At 38.8% G+C, this 23,748-nt stretch overlaps 2 protein-coding genes across 3 annotated transcripts in view; both read left to right on the top strand.

The window, feature by feature from the left end:
- Positions 1-16,209, top strand: part of tie1 (tyrosine kinase with immunoglobulin-like and EGF-like domains 1) — a 32,369-nt gene extending 16,160 nt beyond the window's left edge. For both annotated transcript variants that reach the window (XM_065265022.2, XM_065265019.2), the window contains 10 exons: positions 41-231; positions 1,380-1,590; positions 1,682-1,792; positions 1,988-2,178; positions 2,295-2,408; positions 4,620-4,690; positions 7,016-7,056; positions 7,192-7,288; positions 12,471-12,570; positions 12,970-16,209. In XM_065265022.2, the coding sequence (XP_065121094.2) occupies positions 41-231; positions 1,380-1,590; positions 1,682-1,792; positions 1,988-2,178; positions 2,295-2,408; positions 4,620-4,690; positions 7,016-7,056; positions 7,192-7,288; positions 12,471-12,570; positions 12,970-13,041 (1,199 nt within the window). In that variant the 3' untranslated portion in view covers positions 13,042-16,209. The remainder of the gene's footprint in view (positions 1-40; positions 232-1,379; positions 1,591-1,681; positions 1,793-1,987; positions 2,179-2,294; positions 2,409-4,619; positions 4,691-7,015; positions 7,057-7,191; positions 7,289-12,470; positions 12,571-12,969) is intronic.
- A 623-nt stretch (positions 16,210-16,832) lies between these two features.
- mpl (MPL proto-oncogene, thrombopoietin receptor) overlaps positions 16,833-23,748 on the top strand; it is a 17,428-nt gene continuing 10,512 nt past the window's right edge. Inside the window, exons 1-5 of the mRNA XM_073815301.1 lie at positions 16,833-17,106; positions 18,225-18,345; positions 18,568-18,746; positions 18,838-18,989; positions 19,075-19,225. Of these exons, the coding sequence (XP_073671402.1) occupies positions 17,034-17,106; positions 18,225-18,345; positions 18,568-18,746; positions 18,838-18,989; positions 19,075-19,225 (676 nt within the window). The 5' untranslated portion in view covers positions 16,833-17,033. The remainder of the gene's footprint in view (positions 17,107-18,224; positions 18,346-18,567; positions 18,747-18,837; positions 18,990-19,074; positions 19,226-23,748) is intronic.

The following is a 23,748-nucleotide window of genomic DNA, read 5'->3' as shown; positions in this document are numbered from 1 at the left end:
AGAAACTCTTCTGAATGTGGTTTGTTTTTATGTCACTCAGAAATTGCTAGCTTTATTCCCACCACTCAGCAAGTTGGTAGGCCAATGGCTGAGGAGCATCAGCTACTGTGGGCTGTGGTTGGGTCTGTAGCTGTGACCTGTATGACCATCCTTTTGGCTCTACTGGCTCTCTTTTACATACGTAAATCCGTCCTAAAACGAAAACGAACGTTTACCTATCAGTCTGGATCGGTGAGTGTTTATTATATTTTTATTTACTCTTCTTGTTTATACTGTGGTCCCAAAATTACTTGACACTGCTGGACCCTTAAGTCACATTTAAAATGTATGACTTTCAAGCAACTTGTTTGTTTTTAATGGATGTATAATGTCAGTTTCTCTTAAAGGGACACAATTGCTTTTTACTGTTCAGCTGATCTCCAGGTCTGGCGCTACCACTTTTAGCATAGCTTAGCATAATCCATTGAATCTGATTAGACCATTAGCATCTCGCTAAAAAATAACCAAATAGTTTCGATATTTTTCCTATTTAAAACTTGGCCCTTAGTTACATTGTGTACTTAGACTGACAAAAATTTTTTAATTATGATTTTCTAGGCAGATATGACTAGGAACTATACTCTCATTCTGGCGTAATAATCAAGGACTTTGCTGCCGTACCATGGCTGCAGCAGGCGCAATGATATTAGGCAGCACCTGAAAATAGTCCCCTTGGTAATTTTCAATAGAAGGGGACTATTTTCGGGCATTGCGTAATATCATTGCGCCTACTGCAGCCATGTTATTGCAGCAAAGTCCTTAATTATTACCCCAGAATGAGAGTATAGTTCCTAGCCATATCTGCCTAAAAAATCGCATAGTACATGATGTAACTACAGAAGAGACAAGTTTTAAATAGTAAAAATATCGAAACTCTTTGGTTATTTTTTGCGCAATGCTAATGGCCTAATCATATTCAATGGATTGTGCTAAGCTATGCTAAAAGTGGTACAGCCAGACCCAGAGATCAGCTGAATGGATTACAAAACGGTAAAAAATAAATGTTTAACTCTAGGGGAGCTGGAAAATGAGCATATTCTCAAGAAAGTGGAGTGTCCCTTTAAGTCTACATAAGTGCCCTTGCAGAGTAACACAGGTGTTCAGTACTTCACAACCAGAGATTGACAACCAAAAAGTCTCTTAATACTAATTTTGCCCCCCCCCTACTATTTAATGAAATATCTTAAAGTAAAGGTGTGTTTCGTTATTCCTTAAAATAAATCATTAAAATTTAAATTTTATTTAAATAAATTTTTTTGTTATACAGTGCAAATGCATTCATATATTTTATGGTGCATTGTTAAGTGAATTAATATAAAGTATAAAATTCAATGTACTAGGGAGAAGAAACTATCTTACAGTTCAACTCAGGAACTCTCACGCTGACCCGACGGCCAAAACCCTCCCCTGAGCCCCTCACCTATCCCATACTGGAATGGGACGACATAAAGTTTGAGGACGTTATCGGAGAAGGGAATTTTGGTCAGGTCATCAAGGCCATGGTCAAAAAAGACGGGATAAAAATTAGTGCGGCTATTAAGATGCTCAAGGGTAAGACCACAAGCCATAGGGCAACCACATTGTTATCCAGGGTCTGTTTTACATCATTGAGTTTTTGTGTGTCTGTTATGTGCCCTTACAGAGTTCGCCTCAGAGAATGACCATCGGGACTTTGCTGGTGAATTAGAGGTCCTGTGTAAACTCGGACAGCATCCCAATATAATTAATCTCATTGGAGCTTGTGAGAACAAAGGTGAGTCTGCCATCTACTGGCAATGCCAGTACTCCAGATTATGAAATTGTAATACATTACCCCATAGCACAACATATGCATCATGCATATGTTTGGTGGCAGTTGTGGCCTAATGGTCAGAGAATTGGGCTTGCAAGCCAAATTTTGCCAAACATGTCATTTTAAAAGATGTGTGATAGCTTCTCTTATTCACAGGTTACCTTTACATTGCCATCGAGTTTGCACCTTTTGGTAATCTCTTGGACTTTCTAAGAAAGAGTCGCGTCCTAGAGACCGATCCAGCCTTTGCAAAGGAACATGGAACTGCATCCACGCTCACCTCACAGCAGCTCTTGCAATTTGCTGCTGATGTTGCAACTGGCATGCATTATCTTAGTGACAAACAGGTATAAATATCATTTGTAGAACATGGAAATGCATTATTACATGTTAACATCACTAAATCCTTTTTGAGACAATTCAAACAGTGTGTCTATTAATTATTTTGCTTGTGTATCACTAGTTTATCCACAGAGATTTGGCGGCCAGGAATGTGCTTGTTGGAGACAATCTAGTTTCAAAAATTGCTGATTTTGGCCTCTCGCGTGGGGAAGAAGTGTATGTCAAAAAGACCATGGTGAGGACTGCAATAAGATGAAATTTTTGATAGTAGATAAAGAATATAGTAATAATGTACCTGTAGTTTGTAACCCACAAGACTGTGTTATGAGAACAACAGCTACCATTTAGCTGTGATTTTAACTGAACGCAATAAATTGGGTTGTACAAAATGTGAAAATAGTTTTCTAAAACAAAATGTTAGAAGAGAGATGAAGAGCTGCTGCATTTTGAACCAGTTACAGTGGTTTGCAGGAAGGCCAGCAAGGAGAGCATTGCAGTAGTCGAGCTTAGAGATTACCAGGGCCTTGATCAGGAATTGTGCATATCTTTCAGATATTGTATATCACAAATCAACATGGTCACACTGTCTTTGCATTGTAATCAGTGAAGGACATTAAAAGCTACACCGAGGTTTCTGGCAGTTTCGGAAGGAGTAATGGTTGTGTTGCCAAGTTAAATGGATAGGTCGTGCTGTATCTTGGGTTGTGCCGCAAGTACAAGCAGCTCCGAGGTGTTGTTTCTTCATCCAAGCCGAGATGTCTGCTAAGCAGGCTGTAATGTGTGCTGCTATGGGGGGATCATCTGGGGGAAATGAGAAGAAGCATAGCAGTGGTAGGAGAAGCCATGTTCCTGCATGATAGGTCCTAGGGATATTGTGTAGATGGAGAAAAGGAGTGGACCAAGCACTGATCCCTGAGGGACCCCAGTGACCATCTGGTGAGCTGTGGACAAGCATGCCCCTTCACACTGAAGGATCTATTGAAGCCGTGAACCCTAGCGATGAAAGGGTGGCAAGTAGGATCTGATGGTTGACAAAGTGTAACAAAAGTGTCAAAGGCTGCCTGGAGGTGTTTATGGGAGGTGTGAATGTCGGTGTGAGTGTCTGAAATGGCTTGTAAGAGATGGGAAGGAATTGGGTCGAGGGAGCAGGTGTTGCCAAGTTAAATGGATAGGTCGTGCTGTATCTTGGTTTGTGCCGCAAGTACAAGCAGCTCCGAGGTGTTGTTTCTTCATCCAGGCCGAGATTTCTACTAGGCAGGCTGTAATGTGTGCTGCTATGGTGGGATCATCTGGGGGAAATGAGAAGAAGCATAGCAGGGGTAGGAGAAGCCATGTTCCTGTATGATAGGTCCTAGGGATATTGTGTAGATGGAGAAAAGGAGTGGACCAAGCACTGATCCCTGAGGGACCCCAGTGACCATCTGGTGAGCTGTGGACAGCATGCCCCTTCACACTGAAGGATCTATTGAAGCTGTGATCCCTAGCGATGATAGGGTGGCAAGTAGGATCTGATGGTTGACAAAGTGTGTCAAAAGTGTCAAAGGCTATGGGAGGTGTGTCTGTCGGTGTGAGTGTCGGTGTGAGTGTCGGTGTGAGTGTCGGTGTGAGTGTCTGAAATGGCTTGTAAGAGATGGGAAGGAATTGGGTCAAGGGAGCAGGTGGTGGGGTAAATGGAGAGAATTTAAGTAACTAAAAAAAAAACTTTATTGGTTATAAAGTTAGCAAAGTCTTCAGCTGACAATGAGGAAGTGGGTGGAGCGGGAGTGGGACGAAGTGGAAAGTTTTGAACAGCTGCTTCGTATTGGTTGCGTTACTTACCCTTGCGGTAAAGTAAGATGGTTTTGCTGTAGTGCCGCTAGCCGAAAAGAGAACAGAAGCAACTGGTAGTTGACAGAGGTTGGCAGGGTTGTTAGTTTGGTACCATTTTACTTTCAGAGAATCTTGCCTTTTTGTCCAATATTTTTTTTTTATAAATTATTTTATTTACTTGGGTTTTTCGTCATTCAAATTTGGCTGGGTGGTTATTAACACATTTTTTTTGGTGTGACAAACTGAGAACATGTTTAATTTCTGACTTCACACGGACTTTAACACAAAATGTGTAGTGTTTGCCCTTTGCACAGCAATGTAGTGTATATTGTCAGAAAAAAATTATCAAGTGTTACTGAGATTAGGAAACTTTCAAAATGTACAGCTCTTTTGCAAGAGTTTATATTGGTACATCAGAGGTACAAATTGGTACCAAATGTATATCTTTACCTAAATAGTCCACATACCATTTTTAAAGGGTAATGCCCCATTGCCAGCTCTAGGTACCATTTTGTTAAACCATTTTTTCTTATAGTGTATCTACGTTCACTTTTATTCAATTTTTGCATAAGATTTTGATTTCAAATAATGTGGCTAAAATTAAATGTTTAATCTGTTGTTTCTTGTTCTGTCTCAGGGAAGGCTGCCTGTGCGATGGATGGCCATCGAATCATTAAACTACAGTGTCTACACCACAAAGAGTGACGTGTAAGTGCAGTCTATGCAATTCTGGTGTTTGTTGTTGTCAGTATACTGTACTGTTAGACAAAGACAGACAGAATATGCTCAGCACATCAGACACCTTATAAAAAGAGTGAAAATTCTGATCAGCATTTTGGGGAGAAATTAGGAATACAGTAAATAACTAGATTTTTAATAAAACATTTGAAATTAATGCAGTTGTATCCAATTGTTTCAATCCAAAACAACAAGCATGTCATCCTTCACAGTTTTTTTATGGGCAACTGATAAAAAAGCAGGAAGGAACTGATAACATAAACCGGGAAGCTCAAAATTAGAGTAGCCAGTTCCACAAGACCACAGTATGCTTGTCAAAACTGACTATTTTTATCTACTTAAAAACAATACATAGTCAAACTGTCTGACTCAGACATTAGTCTTATCCTGCATGTATATCTAACAATTTTAGTAAAAGTAGTACGTCTTCAGCATGTGTATCCTAATTATGTAACCTATTCGAGAATTTGTGACTCGTGCTGGCAAAATGAGTCAGAATGAGCAAAAATTTGTTATTTACATTTTGACATTCTCTATAAATGATTTATGATTTGTTGGAATCTGACAAAAAAATGACAGAGCTACACCTGTTTAAAGTTGATAAAGTCAATTTTGAGAAACATTTTTGAAGGTTAAAAAAACACAGCCTCCATACCTTAAAATCACTGAGAAACTAATAGATTTGGCACACACAAAGTCAAAAACAATATACTATAGGAAAAAAATATGTTTAACTTTTTCTTTCTTTGATTGTTTGAAGATCTACTCTAATGCAAGGATCTAATATAATGTTACACATGAGATATTTTTTCCCAACATTCACTTAAAACATAGCAGATTATATCTACATTTATTCTTGTCACAACAGATATTTTTTAATCTGTAATTCTGTGTATATGTGTATATACTGGGGATCTGTAAGTCAGTGTGAGGAAGATCGTTTTCATGTCTAATGGCTCTTAATAACTTTCTTAATAACATCAATCAGGTGCCGAACTTTATCTCTCTTAAAGGATAATTCCGGTATTTAACACTTTGAGTCTCATTTCTGGTTTGTTTTGGATGAACTACAGTGATGGACACAGAAATTTTGACAATGGGTCGTGTCTTGACTTTTTGACTGGTTTAGAAGCGTCTCTTGACTGCTTCAGAATAGAAGTCAATGACCATGCACAAACATGTCATTAAAACAACACTTAACGATCATTTTCAAAACTGTACTACTCACCGAGTGGTTTGTGGTGTTCGTTGATGATTAAAAACAAATATATTGGCGCAATGTATGATTTCAATCCATGTTATTTGCTATAGTGGAACTATTTTTTTCAGATACCTCACAACCGCGTATATACTTCCGCTCTATATTTGAGTCTGAAGCGTTAGCACACTCCGGACCACTTGATGGCGACAACCACTTTGCCATACAAGTACGCTCGGTGTCTAGCGTATAGACAGTCGCAATCGAGCTCAACTTTTAACCTAAAGCCGGTCACTGAGCCATCAAATATGGGAAAAATTTCTTCTGAGAGAAACAGAGCGAAAAACTACAACAACATGTAAACAGAACCCTTTTCCGTTTCCCGGCGGCGGAGTGATATATCAGCGAGCAATGAGTCTTCCAAGAGAAGTCAATGGAATTTTACAAAATGCCAAATAAAACACAACAGAAACTGTATTTCGCTACACAACTTGTTTGTAATCATCAATGAACACAACGAACCACTCGGTGAGTAGCACAGTTTTGAAAATGAACGTTAAGTGTTGTTTTAATGACATGTTTGTGCATGGTCATTGACTTCCATTCTGAACCAGTCAAGAGATGCCTCTAAATGAGTGAAAAAGTCAAGACACAACCCATTGTCAAAATTTCAGTGTCCATCACTGTAGTTCATCCAAAACAAACCAGAAATGAGACTCAAAGTGTTAAATACCGGAATTATCCTTTAATAACTCTCAAACCAAAATGTCACACGCATGTGGATGGACACACATCTTTGATTTAGGACATTGGGATCGCTAGGACATTATTTTTATGAAAACCTCAATTTTGACCAAAATGTATACTTTCTTTTGCCTTTAGTTCAAAATTAGACACTGCACATTCCGAGTCATTAAGCCAGCACGGGTCACATTTAGTTTAGATTGTACAGTTAATGCAGTCATACTTTAGGCATTAAGAACTGTCATACCCAAAATATTTGAGGATGTGACCTCACCAAACCTTAATCTTAATTAATCTAAAATCAATATAAAAGTTTTAATTTAAATGATAAATAACTGAGTTTTCTGTTTCAGTTGGTCTTTTGGTGTTCTTCTCTGGGAAATTGTAAGTTTAGGTAAGTTTGCATGTATTAGTTTTCAATCCTCACTATAGTATGTACTGCTTGTATTCATGACACAAGTTTCAGTCTGTATCTGTTAGAGATGATTGATGAAGATGACGCTTATGTTATAAATGTGTCCTACTGAAGGTGGGACACCATATTGTGGGATGACCTGTGCTGAACTCTATGAGAAACTGCCTCAGGGATACAGAATGGAGAAGCCCAGGAACTGTGATGATGAAGTGTAAGCATAGATCTCCATGTCTTTTAACTTTATTTATTTATATAGCACATTTAAGTGCACTTTTACCCAAAGTGCTTCACAAATCAAAATCCTGTAAAGGTACAGAAATATGGTACACAAAAACTGACAATAAGATACATAAACAAATAAAACAAAAGCCAAATGATAAGATCCCCAAAAATCAAACTGTCCCTGCCTCATAAGGCCAGACTGAAGAAGTATGTTTTCAGCTGGGACTGAAACCTCCCATCATGAAGCCTGGTGAATATACAGGGGGAGACCGTTCCAAAGCTTTGGTCCTACTGCTTACAAGGCAAGGTCTCCTTTTGCATTCTTTTTTGAGTGGGGGACAGTCAACAATAGTCCCTTTCACACATACAGTCTTTACTGGTAATTTACTGGTAAATTGCAGTTAACATGTCATGTGTGAACAGAATTTTTCCGGTAAATCAGTGCTCCCAATTTACCAGTAAGACAGGTTGTAAGATTACCAGTAATGTACCGGTAAGCACTATGTGTGAACGAAAAATATAGGATTACCGGCATTTAGAACGGACGACGTCAGACAGATCGGGCCAATCAGAACGTTTTTATACAGGTGACGCGTTTACCCCCACACTGTTTACGGACGTTTCCACACACATGCTGCTTAAAAGTCGAGCACACCTGAAGTTAACATCCACATTTCTTCAAAGTTGTTTAAAACAGCTTACCATCTTTTGCCAAATTGCCGACGTCCTTAGCACACCCTCTGTGAAGGTTCCGTTTGACGCCGCCTAACACAATGTTGTTTGGTCACGAGCAACTTTGCGACCGTTTGCCACAGATGTGAAAACAACAAAATACGGACCGACGATATTAAGTCATAACTAGGGATGCAGCGATTATAGATTTTGATGGTACGGTTATAGTCTGATAAATAATCACGGTTGTACGGTTATTACGGTTATTAAGGATTCATTTATTTCACAACATTAATGTATAAAATCACATGAATACATTTTTAATCAATTGCTACATTTTTCTGTATTTTCAGTTTGTGTATTTTTTCTACAATTCTTGGACAAATGATAATAATAATAACTTAGCTGGCTTTGACTTAAACAGTATAGGTGCCTTTAAAACCTGTAGGCTATTCATTTTAATGATCTTTTGAATAAATGTAATTTTACATTTGGACTGAATAAAGTTATATTATTTTGGTTTGTTTGAAGTATTGAAGTAAAATATATGCAGTAAAAATGATAAGAGCCTCTCAAAACGAATAATAACACAGGGTCATCCTGGGCCAGGTACTGCCAGTCATTTTGACAAGTGTAGCTTAATATTACACAAAAATCAAATATAAATATTAGGGGTGGCAAGATTAACGTGTTAACTCATGCTATTCATTAATTAATCATTAACGCGTTAAAATAATTCAACGTAATGAAATGCAGTCAGACCACCAGGAGCCCCGCCCGGGTTTGATCGCGAGCAGGAGGTTTTTAATGCTGTACAGAGTAGACCGATTGAAGTGTGGCTCTTTCATGTACGGATGCAGGTGCGCGCGCACACACCCACCCACCCACACACACACACACACACACACACACACACCCACACACACACACACACACACACACATACACACACACACACACTCACACACAAACCAGATGCACGAACAACCAAGAGACGCGTCACGCGCACATATTCTTTTGAACGCGGAGCTTTGTCATACAATGCACAAACCAGATGCACGAACAACCAAGAGACGCGTCACGCGCACATATTCTTTTGAACGCGGAGCTTTGTCATACAATGCACAAACCAGATGCACGAACAACCAAGAGACGCATCACGCGCACATACTCTTTTGAACGCGGAGCTTTGTCATACAATGCATCATGACGCATGCGCCTCTTGGTGCTTCGTGGATCTGGTTTGTGCGTGCGTGCGTGAAACAAAAACACGCGGTGTAGCGAAGGCTTTACGGTTACTTAACCGTGACGTTTTAAAGCGCGGTTAATAGTGAAACCGGTTAATCGCTGCATCCCTAGTCATAACCCACCATTGTTTACAAATACGACACGGAGCTCGCCGGCCGCGCGCCATAGGTAACTTCCGCTTTCTCTCCGAGTTTACCTGTATTTTGATACTGATGTGTGAATAATGTTTAACTGGTAAAAAGACTTGACGTCACTGCATGTGTGAACAGCACATTTTTGTATTTACTGGTAAATTCGTTCTGGTAAATTCATGGTAATTTACCAGAATTACTGTGTGAAAGAGGCTAATGACTGATTCCCTGATCTACGTGACCTTGCTGGTGTGTAGGGCCCTTATAGATCATGGATGTAGATCACAGAGTGTGAAATGCTTTAAAAAAACCAAAGTAATATCTCAAAAAAAATCAACCCTATATTTGACAGAAAGCCAATGAAGATACAGCGTAGGTCCCCTTGTATGGAAAGTAGCCATTTTGCACCACCATGTTTCTACAGTAGCACTTAACAGACAAACTAGAGAGTTTTGTCACTATGTTGTTATTGTTCTTCTACTTCATTCGTGTTTTAAGAGGCAGCTTGCATCGTCACTTCAAGGGGAGGGGTGAGCGGTAGACTGAGCCGTTGGTTGCAATTCACAACCTCACCTCTAGATGCTGCTAAAATGTACAAACTGCACTTTTAAAAAACACTTTCCCCAATAAAAATATTTTGCCCCGACCTGAGAAAAATAAATTAACTAGTTAGAAAATTGAAACGTTCAGATGCAAAACCATAAGTGCACTGACGTGTTTTGTAAATTGCACTTTTATCAGACTCAATTGACTCTAACAAACTGGTATTTCTGAATGACCAGAGGCCGGGATTAAGCATATTTGAAGCGGAAGTATTTGATGAACGTATAATACGTGCCAAGAGCATTTGGTTAATATCAGTGGCGGCCGGTGACTTCTTTTTTTCAAGGACGCTTGATGCGAAGTTCATCACAACATGTATGTGGGCCCTCATGTGTGTGGTTCCTTTTTTCAAAATATGTGTTCTGCGCATCGAGAGATCCTCACGTGTCTTGTCAAAATAAGTGCCTGCTGCAGAAGCATCTAAAGGATTTATGATAAAAGAGACTTCGCGTTTGCCAGATACTTGCATAATCTCGTGCGTAATCCGAGTTTACTGTTAAGGGAGTGTCTAGCGTGTATTTTGTGAACGTGAGCATCTCTTTTATCATAAACGTTTTTGACGCGTGTGCAGCAGGCACCAGTGGCGGTTCTACACGTATTTTATAATCTTTTGATGTAGAATAACATTACCATTCCCTTATACTGCACATCATACTTTATTAACCACATTATTGGAAACTGCTAAAAGTGTTGGTGTATTATCTACAACTGCACAAAAGAGAGGAAAACACTATCTTATAATACACTACAATTAAAATTGTATTTATCAGGAATTAAATTGTTGCATTGGCTGTCGGTTTAAGAAAGAGCAACTGCTCCAGAGATGATCTGTACAAGCAGCCAGTTTAGAGACATCACTCCTGCCAGCACATCACATGAAGATGGAGGGCCACCACCTGTGTTTTTTTATTCTGCTTTTTAAGTTGCTGTTACAAACAGACAAAATAGCATTTAACTGTTTTTAAAAGAGACTTAAAGTACTTTAGAAGCATCAAATTTTAATTACAATCATTAATTTCAATCTTTGACAAGCATAGTAAAGATATCAAGATTATATTTTTACAGAAAATTTTACATTATTTATGGTGATTTATGTACTAAAGTAGCTTTAACTGGGTTTTTAAATTCAGTCACATAAAAAGTTCACAACCTTCCATCAATAGCTCTCAGACTGCAGGGGTTAAAAATGGGCGTGTTCTTGGCCATTGTAACAACTGGCCAATCACAGCGTGGCTGATCAGTGTTTCTACTATCGATATGTATTGACTTTTCTTGCAGTGCACGAACGCGCAGTGATCTCAGATAATTCAATCCTGCCATAATAATCATCAACAGCAGTGGTGTTCAAAGAACCAAATAAGCGAGATTATAATTAGCCAGATCTAAACTTCTCGGATGTCTCATTTGATCTCGGATGTATTAAGCGACGTACGAAGAACGGGCCCCGGCAAAACCAACATCTCGCTAACTTTTTAAAGTTTACACATTGTAAAAAGCGCTGTAATTATGCTCTTACATATACGTGCAAAAAATTGGAGGAATATAATTAAATGTTACATATAAAAATGTTTACAATTTAAAATAAATATTATTTTAAATGTTGATTAGATTGTGGTCCCTAACTGTCTAGCAATGTGTGTTTATATGTAAACTAAAACAAACGTTAGTCATTATAAAAGTTTGCATTTCATAAGGTTTATTGAGTAGGCTCGCATGCTTTTCGGTTGGGGGGCTTTATATAGAAAAGAGCCCAGCTCCCCTTTTGCACCTGCACTCTCTCTTGTATTAAATAAATATTTATATGATTGTAAAGTAAAATAAAGTTTACGGGGCAGTTTCCCGGAAAGGGATTAGACTAGTCCTAGACTAAAATAAATGTAAGAGCTGTCCAAACTGAAAACAACTTGCAATGCCATATCTTAAAACACACCAGTGCCCTCTGTTTTGGTTCAAAATGCACACAAGTAATGTATTTAGTAAGTCATGTTTGTTAAAACTAGTTATATTTCCTAATTAAACTAAGGCCTAGTCCTGTATTAAACTTAATTCTTGTAACCAACCCTATAATCTTTAAATATAACTTCTTGCCATTTTTTTATGTGCCCCTCTGGTAAAACACTGGCCCCTCCTTGGCCCCCCTAGTGAAATTTGTCTAGAACCGCCACTGGCAGGCACTTATTTTGACAAAACACGTGATGCACATGGTTAACATGACGAAACAAACACATATTTTGAATTAGCGCCCCCCGGATGAGCAGTGACGAGCCGCCACTGGTTAATATCATTATCTCATTTTTGACAGAGGTGGTGTTTAGCGGCTTTTGCATCTGAGCTTCTTAATTATTCTAGCTTTAGAAAGTTTTGAGCTAGGTGTTTCCAACCAACATACAGAACCAAGACACATTGGACTTTACACTAAACCTTATACAGCAGTCACTGAGATACAGTCGTCCATGTGTGACAAATAGCCCCTATTAGGCGAATAACTGTTTGAATGTAATTCTTTGTAATTTTCAGGTATGAACTGATGAGGCAGTGCTGGAGAGACAGACCTTATGAACGGCCGCCGTTTTCACAAATTTCTGTCCAGCTTAATAGGATGCAGGAGGCTCGCAAGGTAATTTGTTGGTGCCTGCTAATGCACAAGCTATCTTATGATTATGGGCCAGTTTAGCTCATCGTTATGCAGTTGTGAGGCTGTTCAGGCTGGTTCATTAAGTCAAAAGAGATGTTGGGCCAGTTAGCAATGACCCACCTCACATCGTTTATAATATTCCTCTAAATATAGGTAAGGTTCCTTCCCTAATATAACCATAATACTGTATGGGATTTGGCCTCATCTAAAATTTACAATAATTCGTTTAGCAGAACCTTTTATCCAAAGCGACTTTTGTCTCTTTGATGTCTTAAGACGGCGCAATAAATTCAATAGATTTTATAATGCAAAACATCATCCAGTCACATTCAAACACTGAATCATTGAATCAATGAATCAAGCTTTGTTTTATGTTTGCAGGCCTACGTCAACATGGCTCTCTTCGAGAACTTCACTTATGCTGGAATAGATGCTACAGCTGAAGAGGCCTGACTACCAGCCCCCCCGGACCCAAGCAGGGTTCACAGCCCAAGGGAGGCTCATCGCAGCAGGGCTTCACGCTACTGCCACTCCCCTGTGGTCAGGTTCCATTCCTCAAAGAGACACACCACCAAGATCACATGGCTATAGAGAACAGACTGTGAAAGGACACTCTTATGGCTGTGATTCTCTTTTGCTAGATTCTGGTTGGATATCTCAGGACTAGACACATACTGGAAATGGGACTCAAGGAGAAATGGAACCTGCAATATGAGCTACATATGTAGCAGGCTGGGTCTGTGGGGATCTGGACCGTGTATTATATGGACTCTATTTTTTGTTGGGAGAATCCTTTTCTAAGCTTGTTAATATGGGCTGACATCAAAGCAGGTCAGTCCATGGACAAAGGCGCCAGTATTTTTCAATGTAGCACTTACTAATGGATATATGAAGAGATCAGATGCGAAAGACAATAAATGCCACCTTTGTCAAAGGTGAGATAATTAAAGTGACCAAATACGCTCAACATATTATATTGTTGTTTGTTGGTGAAATCCATTATACACCACAACGATTTCTAAGCAAATTCCTCTAAGTGCACGGAATAAGAATTGAATGAACATGGAGCGTGGACATCATGGTGCAAACTTCTTTACCCAGTTAAGGAGGTTTATATACAGTATTGTACATATACAGTATTATGATATTGACCTTTATTGAGTCTTAACCTTTATACAGAAAGCACAGTCGAAAGTGACTCAAGACTTTTTTTTAAAGTGGAGATTCTAGTGGGTTTTGCAGCGAAAGCCATTCAAATTTCAAAGATCACAGAACACACAAAGTTTCTGCCAATCGTATGTTAATCTTGGGTACCTATGGAGTAGTATTACATCTTTCATATCTCCAAAGAGTCTTTCAAGTTGTCAGATTGTTAAAAGACAGAAAAGCCTTTCTGTTTTTTTTCTGAAAAGGGCAGAACTCCTGGAAGCGTACCGTGGGAGGTGATAAAGAGTTACGAGTACAACACAGCTGTCAGAATTTGATTTACTACCATTCGCAATTACCTTGCTGTCTGAAAAAAAAAAAAAAAAAAACTGCATCCACTGTTGTCTTAAAGGAAAACACCACCAATTTTCAATATTTTACTATGTTCTTAGACAAATTAATACATCCCTATCTTTTATCAATGCGTGCACTTAATCTTTGTACAGCGCTTCGTGAATGTGTTAGCATTTAGCCTAGCCCCATTCATTCCTTAGGATCCAAACAGGGATGAATTTAGAAGCCACCAAACACTTTGGTGGTAGTAACATCATCACTTCTGAGAACTCATCCTCTCTCTCAAACTTTTGTCAATATTACTGAGCACGTGGTCGAAGAGCTGCAAACTAATGGCGCTTTTCCATTGCATAGTACCCCACGGTTTAGTTTAGTTTGGGTCGGGGTCAGCTCACCTCACTTTGGCGTGGTTAGCTTTTCCATCGAGTTTAGTATCACTTCGGAGTGGGAGGGATTATAGGCGTGTCGTTATATTTACGCTGCCTACTGCGGTGACATCATACGCGTGAGAGCGTTGTTGTACATTCCCATACATTCATTTATTTCTCAGTCTGCCACAAAATTAAAATTGGCCACCACAAATAGATGTTTGCACATCGTGTTTATAACTACCTCTGTCTCACATGACAGTTTCTGTTCAAACACCCGACCCGTGGCGTCAGTCGACGGCGCTCCGCTTAGCCTCATTCAAGTTGCATTTAAGCATATATAATGCGGACGTGCTCGTCGCGAATGTGCCACCACAAACTGCAAGTCTGGAAAAAAACTGTTATGGTGTCCTGGATTCTCAACCTGTGGATGACAATCTTGTTTGGAAACTTATAGCAGAACACAGATAACAACATGTTTGCTTGAGACAGCGCAAGCTAGCAGTAAGCTAAAGCTAATATTTACATTATAGCGATTATGTGACGATTCTCTCAGACCAATCAGTGATCTACAGTGTTTTCGCGTCACGTTTGGTATCAGCTCGGGTCGCTTGGAACCCCAACCGAGATGGTACGAAAAAAAGTATCGGGTACTACGTACTGCACCCAATGGAAAAGCTCCCAAAAGTAAGCTGACCCGACCCAAACTAAACCAAACCGTGGGGTACTATGCAATGGAAAAGCGCCATAAGTGCTCCTCCGCCATACAATATAGTTCTCATTTTTTATCTGCTTAAAAAATTGCCACGTTTTATTTTGAGCCACCATACTTACTCGTGTAACTACTCATGTAACAGTCTTTAAATAGGGAAAACATGGCCGTGTTTGGTGGCTTCAAAATTCATCCCTGTTTGAATCCTAAGGGATGAATGGGGCTAGGCTAAATGCTAACACATTCAGGACGCGCTGTACAAAGTTTAAGTGCACGCATTGAAAAAAGATAGGTATGTATTAATTTGTCTAATTTAAGGTAAGAACATAGTAAAATATTGAAAAACTGTGATGTTTTCATTTAAAACAAGGTTACTTGCAAAGCTGAATAAGGTTTTATTCTCCTGACTTCCAAAAACACACTTCTTTCGCTGTGCTATTGTTGATTCTTGTTATATAACAAAATTGTCACTCGAAAACTTCTACTCGAAGGAACAATGCTAATGATGAGTGTTCTCGCTCTCACTCTGACTGACGTGTGGGCGTGCTTTTCCGGAGGAAGTGCCCATAAAAGGAATAAGGGGTCCATGATACGTAACAGTTAACCATCACTTCGTGAACTGCTTTTTTGACACTTTGCCTTTGTTTAGCATGATGAATACAACTCTTTAACTGTGTTAATAAGTCAGAATGCATGAAATATTGTTAACCCCCCGTAATTAGGAATAAAATGAGTAAAGTGACATTAGACATTTACAAGAAAACATGTCAGACAAACTTTTTTATTAACATTTGAACTTTTCATATACAACAGTGTATTTTCCTTATTGAAATTTGTGTCTGTCCGTTAAGTGCATACTTTTTATCTTCTGTTATCCGACTCAGTGAACTCTGAAGTTCTTTATGTGATGTCTGTAAGTAGCGATGTGATGACGTATGTATGAGATGCATTAGCCGTAACCATACTGAATGTTAGACAATGTGTTTACTTTGATAAATAAAGCTAAATCTATGTGGTGACGGGTCTCATCACAGAGAAGTGCCAGAATGTAGGGACTATAATGGAGAACACAAAGTACTGGTTCTTTCGCTCTCAGTAGTGGGGTTGAGGTCAGGCTTCTTCCCTGCTGCAGCTTGCTGATCTGTCAAAGATATTTCCTCCTATTTTGCCACAGGCCCAGGACCTGTCAGTCAGTTTCCTCTGACTCTCACACACTTACACTTTAATGAAAACAGAAAACATTTCCTTGCGAGACAAGTTTTGCCTTTAACATCTTGCATGGTTTATTTTAGCAATCGTCACTGCTAACAGTTCAGTTTTTAAATACTGGTCTGTTTTGTTTTGTTTTTCAGCACCACACTGTGGTTTTCTCTCTCTTCTGCATCCCATGACTTGTGTATGTTAAACAAGGTTTAAAAACTGAATCCCAAAGCATATTTTTATTCAAGACATGATGTTCATTTCTAAATGCATTTTAACAACTATCATGAATTAACAATGAACAATAGTAGCCTATATGTTTAAATTAGCATTAACTAAGAAAGAATAATGAATAATAAAGTTTTTAACCAAATACTTATCATAGTTAGTTCATGATGCTGGTCCTATTTGAGTGAATATAAAGTGTCAGAGTTATATTAAAGTTAGCATTGTAACTTAGCACGATAGGAAAATTTATGCATGTGTGTGTGAAGGAGGCACTTAGTCCGGGTGCCTGTCTCAATCCCCAATGCAACCACTTCCTATTGCATTGGGCCCCTCAGATGACCACCTACCAAATCTCCGCCCTCTTCTAAAAACTTAACATACAGATATCAACACACGCTTTTACAAAAGTAAATGTGTATGGACCACCTGTGTACATAATGGAGCCAATACTCGCCTGGTGGATACTTTCTTGTCTGATAAGCCAAGTGTATTTACACCTTACAATGCAAGGTAAGGAATTACATGTTCCTGTTGTGTTATACTCTAATGATGCACCTGTGATCCCAAAATGTTACTAGCTAAGTGTACACACAAGTTTATCATTAAAAATACATTTTTACCCAATGACACTACATACACTGTAAAAAGTGAAAGTTAGATCAACTTTAAATATTACTTCAATTGGTAACATTTGGGGAAATAAGTGAAACAAAAGTTTTTTAAGTTGATTCAACTTTTAAGAGTGTACCTTACACTGTAAAAATTCCTTGTTGCACCTACATTTTTAAGTTAAATTTACAATTAATTTAAACTTTCTTGACTGGTAGAGTTACTATAAATTATTTAAAATATTTGTAAATATTTAATATATAAATTAATAAATATTTATAAAAAATACAAATATTAATATAGTTTATAGCAACTCTTCACTAATCAAGATAGTTAAAATTAATTGTAAATTTAAGTTGATTAAACTTAATTTTTTTAAAAATTCAAACAAGGAATTTTTACAGTGTTAATAAAGTTAGTGAAAGTTTCAATCGATTCTAGATGAACATTGTAACATTTGTGAGATTTAGACAATCAAAGGTGCACAATAACTTAAAATATAAAATTGTAAACAACATAGTAAAATGTTAAATCAGGCAATTGTGCGTATTGTTTGGCAGAATAAAGCGAGAATAAACGCATACTTATTTTTAAAGGGACAGTTCACCCAAAACGGAAAATTATGTCATTACACTCCCCTTTATGTTGTTCTAAACCTGCACGAGTTTCTATATTCTGTTGAACACAAAAGAAGATATTTTGATAAATGATGGGAAGCACACAGTTGACAGTATCCACTGACTCCCATAGTACACATTTTCCTACTACTGTATAGAAGTCAATGGGTACAGCATGGTTACCGTAATTTATCAAAATATCTTTTTTGTATTCAACAGAATAAAGAAACCCATACAGGTTTAAAACAACATGAGAGTAAATGACAGAATTTAAATTTTGGGGTGAACTATCCATTTAATTTTATTTATTTATTTATTTATTTTTAATATTACAATACTTTTAGTATTTAAATATCCTTTAATGCGTATCGTAGATCAATGTTTGCATTTCTTCCTTTCCAGATATTGCACTCTTGGCTACAGATAAGGACCCAAAATGTTTTACCAGGGATTTAGAAACCTTTACTTGCTTTTGGGAAGCGCCTGTGGGAAAATCATTTTACTTTCTGTATATCAGTGATGGGTAAGATTGTTTTGTCATGCTTTAATTTGCTTACAATCTACTTTTGAAAAGTGGAATTTACTGTCTTGAAAAATCCTTACATTTAAATGACCAGCAATGTAGCACCATTTCAATGACATTTACTGAGACTGAAGCATCACAGCCATATACACTCTAAAATAAAGGTGCTAATAGTGTCAATACTACGGTTCACTAAATACTAAATACGTTTGTTTCTAACAGCCCAGAAGAAATGTGTGATGTGAAACAACAGCTTTTTAAAGAGGAGCGAAAGAAGGTCCTAAATATTTGCGTCTTCCCACCTAGTGATGTGTATTTGTTTGATGACACACAGATAAGAGTGATCGATAGAGACACCAATGCAACTGTCTATACTCGCAATGTCACAGTGAATGACCAGGGTAAGTGCGTTTTCATGATGAGCACTTTGTTTTTTGGACTTGTGTTGTGTAAAATTCAAATGAAATCTATCTGGCTGTATCTTCTGCAAAGTTCTATGGTATCCTCCCACAAATATATCTCTTCATCCAACTGGTGAGGTCGGGCAGATGTTAGTTAAATGGAAATCGCCTGAACAATTGAGGGGAGACACGCAGTATGAAATTCGTTACCATCCTAAAATCAAACAGAATAGCACAGAACTGGTGAGTTTTGACCTTTATTAAAATGATCCTGTTTGAGATGAGCAACATGTAAGGAAATGTAACACCTGCTCACCCCTTCTCATAGGTGTCAGGATCCTCCCATAAGCTCACTTCCTTGGTTGCAGGAGAAAACTGCACATTGCAAATGAGAGTCAAGCCTACTGGCCTTGATGGTCTAAGTGGGTTTTGGAGTGATTGGTCAAGTAATGTAACTGCTATGGTTCCACAGTCAACAGGTAAGAGGAGAGTAGCTGTGGTAGGCTACACAGTGGTTTTATTTACATTTAGGCAAGTATGTTACAGATTATATAGTTGCAAGAAAAAGCTAAACATTTTCAATTTCCTGGTTTTCCAATTCACATCTTAGCGAACAACTTTTCATTTGTCCACAAGACGATTTCCCAGTAGTATTGTGGAGTGTCGTCTTTGGCAAACTTTAGGCATGCTGCAATGTTTTGTTTGGAGAGCGATGGCTTCCTTCATGGTTTCCTTCCACAGATACAATGTATATATGGATGACCCATTAATGGAGATGTTAACAAGCTTCAGTGAATCCTTCAAGTCTAGCTGTTTCTCTAGTGTTCTCTTTCACCTCATTGAGCATTCTCAATGGTGTACTTATGGAGAGATCTTGGCTGCCCGCTCACTTTTATCTGCTTGTTACGTCTTGTACTGTTAGGGTGACCATACATGCCATTCCCCTGGACGCGTCCTGGCCAGGATTTCGGTGCGTCTTCTGGAAGTCGTATTTGTTGAATGCATACGCCATTTAGTTAAAAACATAAGACATACAGTCGTAGTTTTATTCTTACCTTAAAATGGAACGGTTGCTTTTCTGTAATTATAATAATAATCCTCTAGGACGTATGCGGTCGCAAATACGACTTCCGGAGGAAGAACCCGAATTCCTGTCCAGGACGCGTTCCAGAAGAATGGCACGTATGGTCACCCCATTTACTGTCTCCAGGTCCAAGCCTTCACTCATTTCAATAGAGCAGGGGTGGGCATTCCTGGCCCTGGAGGGCCACTGTCCTGCAAAGTTTAGCTCCAACCCTAATCAAACACACCTGAAAAACTTTAATCAAAGGCTCCTGGATGACCTGGAAATGGCATTCAGGTGTTTTGATTAGGGTTGGAGCTAAACTTTGCAGGACACTAGCTGTCTCTCAATGTCAAGGAAGGATCCTCAAAAGCCAGAAATTCAAGGATGCTACGTCATTGACATCCCTTGAAGGACTGTTCAAAGGCCGAGGATCCTCGGAATTTCAACCAAGGACTGAGTCCTAATGTAATGACGTGCACTTGCTAGCCTGTTCCATTTACATGTTCTCCGAATGCTATAGAGGAGCCTCGCCTAGCCTCTGAAGGAAGTGACTTGGAAAAACCAGTCCTGCCAAGGAAGTATCATTGACATTGAGAAACATCTAGTGTCCCTCCAGGACCAGGAGTGCACACCCCTGCAATGGAGGATATAATTCAAACAGCTGTTTATGAGCACTGTTTATTCATATTACACATTTACATTAAAATTGTATAAACTCACTGCAGTCTTCAAGCGCACGGAATCACATACATCAGTGTTCTTCAACCCTGGTCCTGGAGGACCCCCTTCCAGAAAGTTTTAGATGTCTCCTTATTTAAAACACCTGAACCAACTTATCAGCCTCCTTCCAGAATGTCTAACTAACAAGCTGATAAGTTAAATCAGGTCTGTTAATTAAGGAGACATCTTAAACATTCTGGAAGGGGGTCCTTGAAGACCAGGGTTGAAGAACACTGACATAGATCAATATATTAATAATTTGTAAAAAATCCAAATGTCCATGTCTGGTCATCTCGGATTTTGTTATGGAGATAAAAATTAGGATTGGTTGTTTTGGGTAGTTTTACATTATGATACGAGTGTATATTAGCATGATTTTTATTTTATTTTTCTATGGCATATGGAGAGCAGACGCAGTACCATATCGTCTTTATTGTCTAACTGAAGACTCTAAAGTCTTTGAGATTACTCTGAAACCCTTTCCATATCATTCTGAGATCACTTTTTGGCAAGGCTGCAAGGCACAATGACACTCGCTGTGTCCGAAACCGCATACTTCCATAATAGTAGTAGGTGAAGTAGTACTATATAGCATGGAAGTAGGCGCTTTCAGACGCAGCATCTGTGGCTCTGTCCCAAATGGGAAAACTCTGTACTTGTGGACTTCCTCAGAGTCCACACTTTGATGACATTATGTAGTGCAAACCTTAGGGACACTTGACTTGGGTCGTATTTTGGGACAGACTCGAGCGTCATGCCGGAAATAGTAAGAGAAGATTTCCATCAGTGTGAACTCCTCTCTTCCATCGTCTGATTGGTCTGACTGCTCTTTGGCAGGGACTTCTGGGTTGGTAAAGTGCGCAAAGCCTGCTGCGCTGCACGCTTTGCCGAAGACAGCATCAAAGGGGGCACTAATGAGCACAGTTCAGAGCAAAAAAATGACAGATGTGACACCCTACGGACTCGTAAACTAAGCTGGCACGAACAATTTAAGGCCATGAGACCGAAAGTCCACATGAAGTGCGCCATTTGGGACAGGGCCAAAATCGTCTAATTGCTCTTTCGCAAAGACTCCTGGGTTGGTAAAGTGCGTGAAGCCTGCAGCAGTGCAAGCTTCGTCAAAGACCGCATATAAAGGGTGCAAAGGGGGTGCTGATGAGCACACTTCGGAGCGTAAAAATGACAGATGGGACAACCTACAGACTAGTAGAATAAGCTGGCATGCGCAATTTAGGGCCAAGAGACCGAAAATCCACATGAAGCGCACCATTTGAGACAGAGCCAAAATCGTCTGACTGCTCTTTCGCAAGGACTTCTGGGTTGGTAAAGTGGGTGAAGCCTGTAGCAGTGTGAGCTTCGTCAAAGACCGCATATCAAGGGTGCAAAGGAGGCGCTGATGAGCACACTTCGGAGTGTAAAAATGACAGATGGGACACCCTACGGACTCGTAGACCAGTGGTTCTCAACTCCAGTCCTCGGGACCCACTGCTCTGCATATTGTGCATGTCTCCCTTATTTAACATGATTCAGATCATCAGCTCGTTAGGATAGATTCCATGAACTGAACTGAGTCTGTCAGATATGAGAGACATCCAAAATGTGCAGAGCAGTGGGTCCCGAGGACTGGAGTTGAGAACCACTGTCGTAGACTATGCGAGACAGCGCAATTTAAGGCCACAAGACCGAAAGTCCACATGAAGTGCGCCATTTGGGACAGGGTATGTTAAGGCTTTAAGCTCCAAACCACACCTTTATTTTCATTTCATTGATTGGACTGCTTGGTTTGCTAACACCTCAGTTGGCATTTAGTGACACCAAGAGCATTCAAAAGTTTCACTTACTTTGTTTAATGAGACAAAAAATAAAGACTCAATAAAGACTTAAAAGATCATGACTGTTTTATTAGCTTAGAAATATTGTGCTTGTGACTTTGGTAAAAAAAAATGCAGAAAACCAGAAATTTGAAAATAGGTAACTTCTTGCAACTATAGTTACAAGTTTCTAGAGAAACTGTCTGTTTAAAGAGATAAAGGTTGGTTTCAAAATAAATATTGGCCACAAAGCTTTAAAAAAAGCCAGAGATGTGAGATCTTACCCAAGGTTTACTATGCCAATTTTGCAATTACAATTTGGCAACTAACCAGAGGCAAACACGGGTGCCATAGCAATCACAGGTGTAGTCCAACACATCAATTACTTCTAATTAATTATTGTTTATTAATTAAAGGTCACATATTATGCAATGTCTACTTTTACAAGGTGTTTGAACATAAATCTGTGTTTGCAGTGTGTGAACCCAAAACCACAATGAAAAAAATCCACCCTCTATTTAAAACCCCATTAAACCAAAGCAGTCTCATTAGATATGCTGTTTGCATTATCTTGTTGATGTGACATCACAAAAACAAAGCCCCGCCCATGGCCACTGACTGACTGGTTAATTTTACCCCAAAAGGTTTGCTAAATGTGTTTGTTAGCACATTGTGGCACTAATGCAGCTAAAGATACTATTGTCTTAGACTGGATTCACAGGAACCAGATCTAATTAACTGAAAGCACTCACTGTCTGTTGGTAAGGGAATGAGAAGCAGTAACTCATTTGCATTTAAACTTGAAAACAGTGATTTTGCTCCCACCCAAATATGGGCATTTTGATCAAATGATCTTTGGGGTATTTTAAGCTGAAACTTCACAGACACATTCTAGACACACCTGACACTAACATTACATCTTGTAAAAATGGGCATAATGTGCTATATTTTTATACAAAAAATTGTAAAGCGTAAATACATTTTGTAGCACAATAAGGTTGCATTTGTTAACATTAGTAAATGCATTAGCTAACATGAACCAATAATGAGCAATGTAGTTTTTCAGAATTGAGTAATCTTTGTGAATGGTAGTTAATACCAGTCCAATTGTTCATGTTACATCACCGTGCAAAATCATGTTACTATGATTTTGTCAAGTGAGAGATGTTCCTTGTTGACACTGTGATAATTTTCCAATCAACCAATCAGATTTAAAGGATAATTAATATGAAATGTAGGTTTGCTATTTACTTCATTCACATCATTCCATTATTTCTTGGTTAGCGGTATGGATAGGGTTTTTCTACAGTTGTTTCATGATAATATATATCTCTTTCACTTACACACATAAAGACTGAACCTAAAAAACAAAAGCAAACTTACAAACACTTGAACGTTGGTTGAT

This window comes from Paramisgurnus dabryanus, chromosome 7, assembly GCF_030506205.2.
Source record: "Paramisgurnus dabryanus chromosome 7, PD_genome_1.1, whole genome shotgun sequence".
Lineage (NCBI taxonomy): Eukaryota > Metazoa > Chordata > Actinopteri > Cypriniformes > Cobitidae > Paramisgurnus > Paramisgurnus dabryanus.
This window is presented reverse-complemented; position numbering and strand designations above follow the sequence as displayed.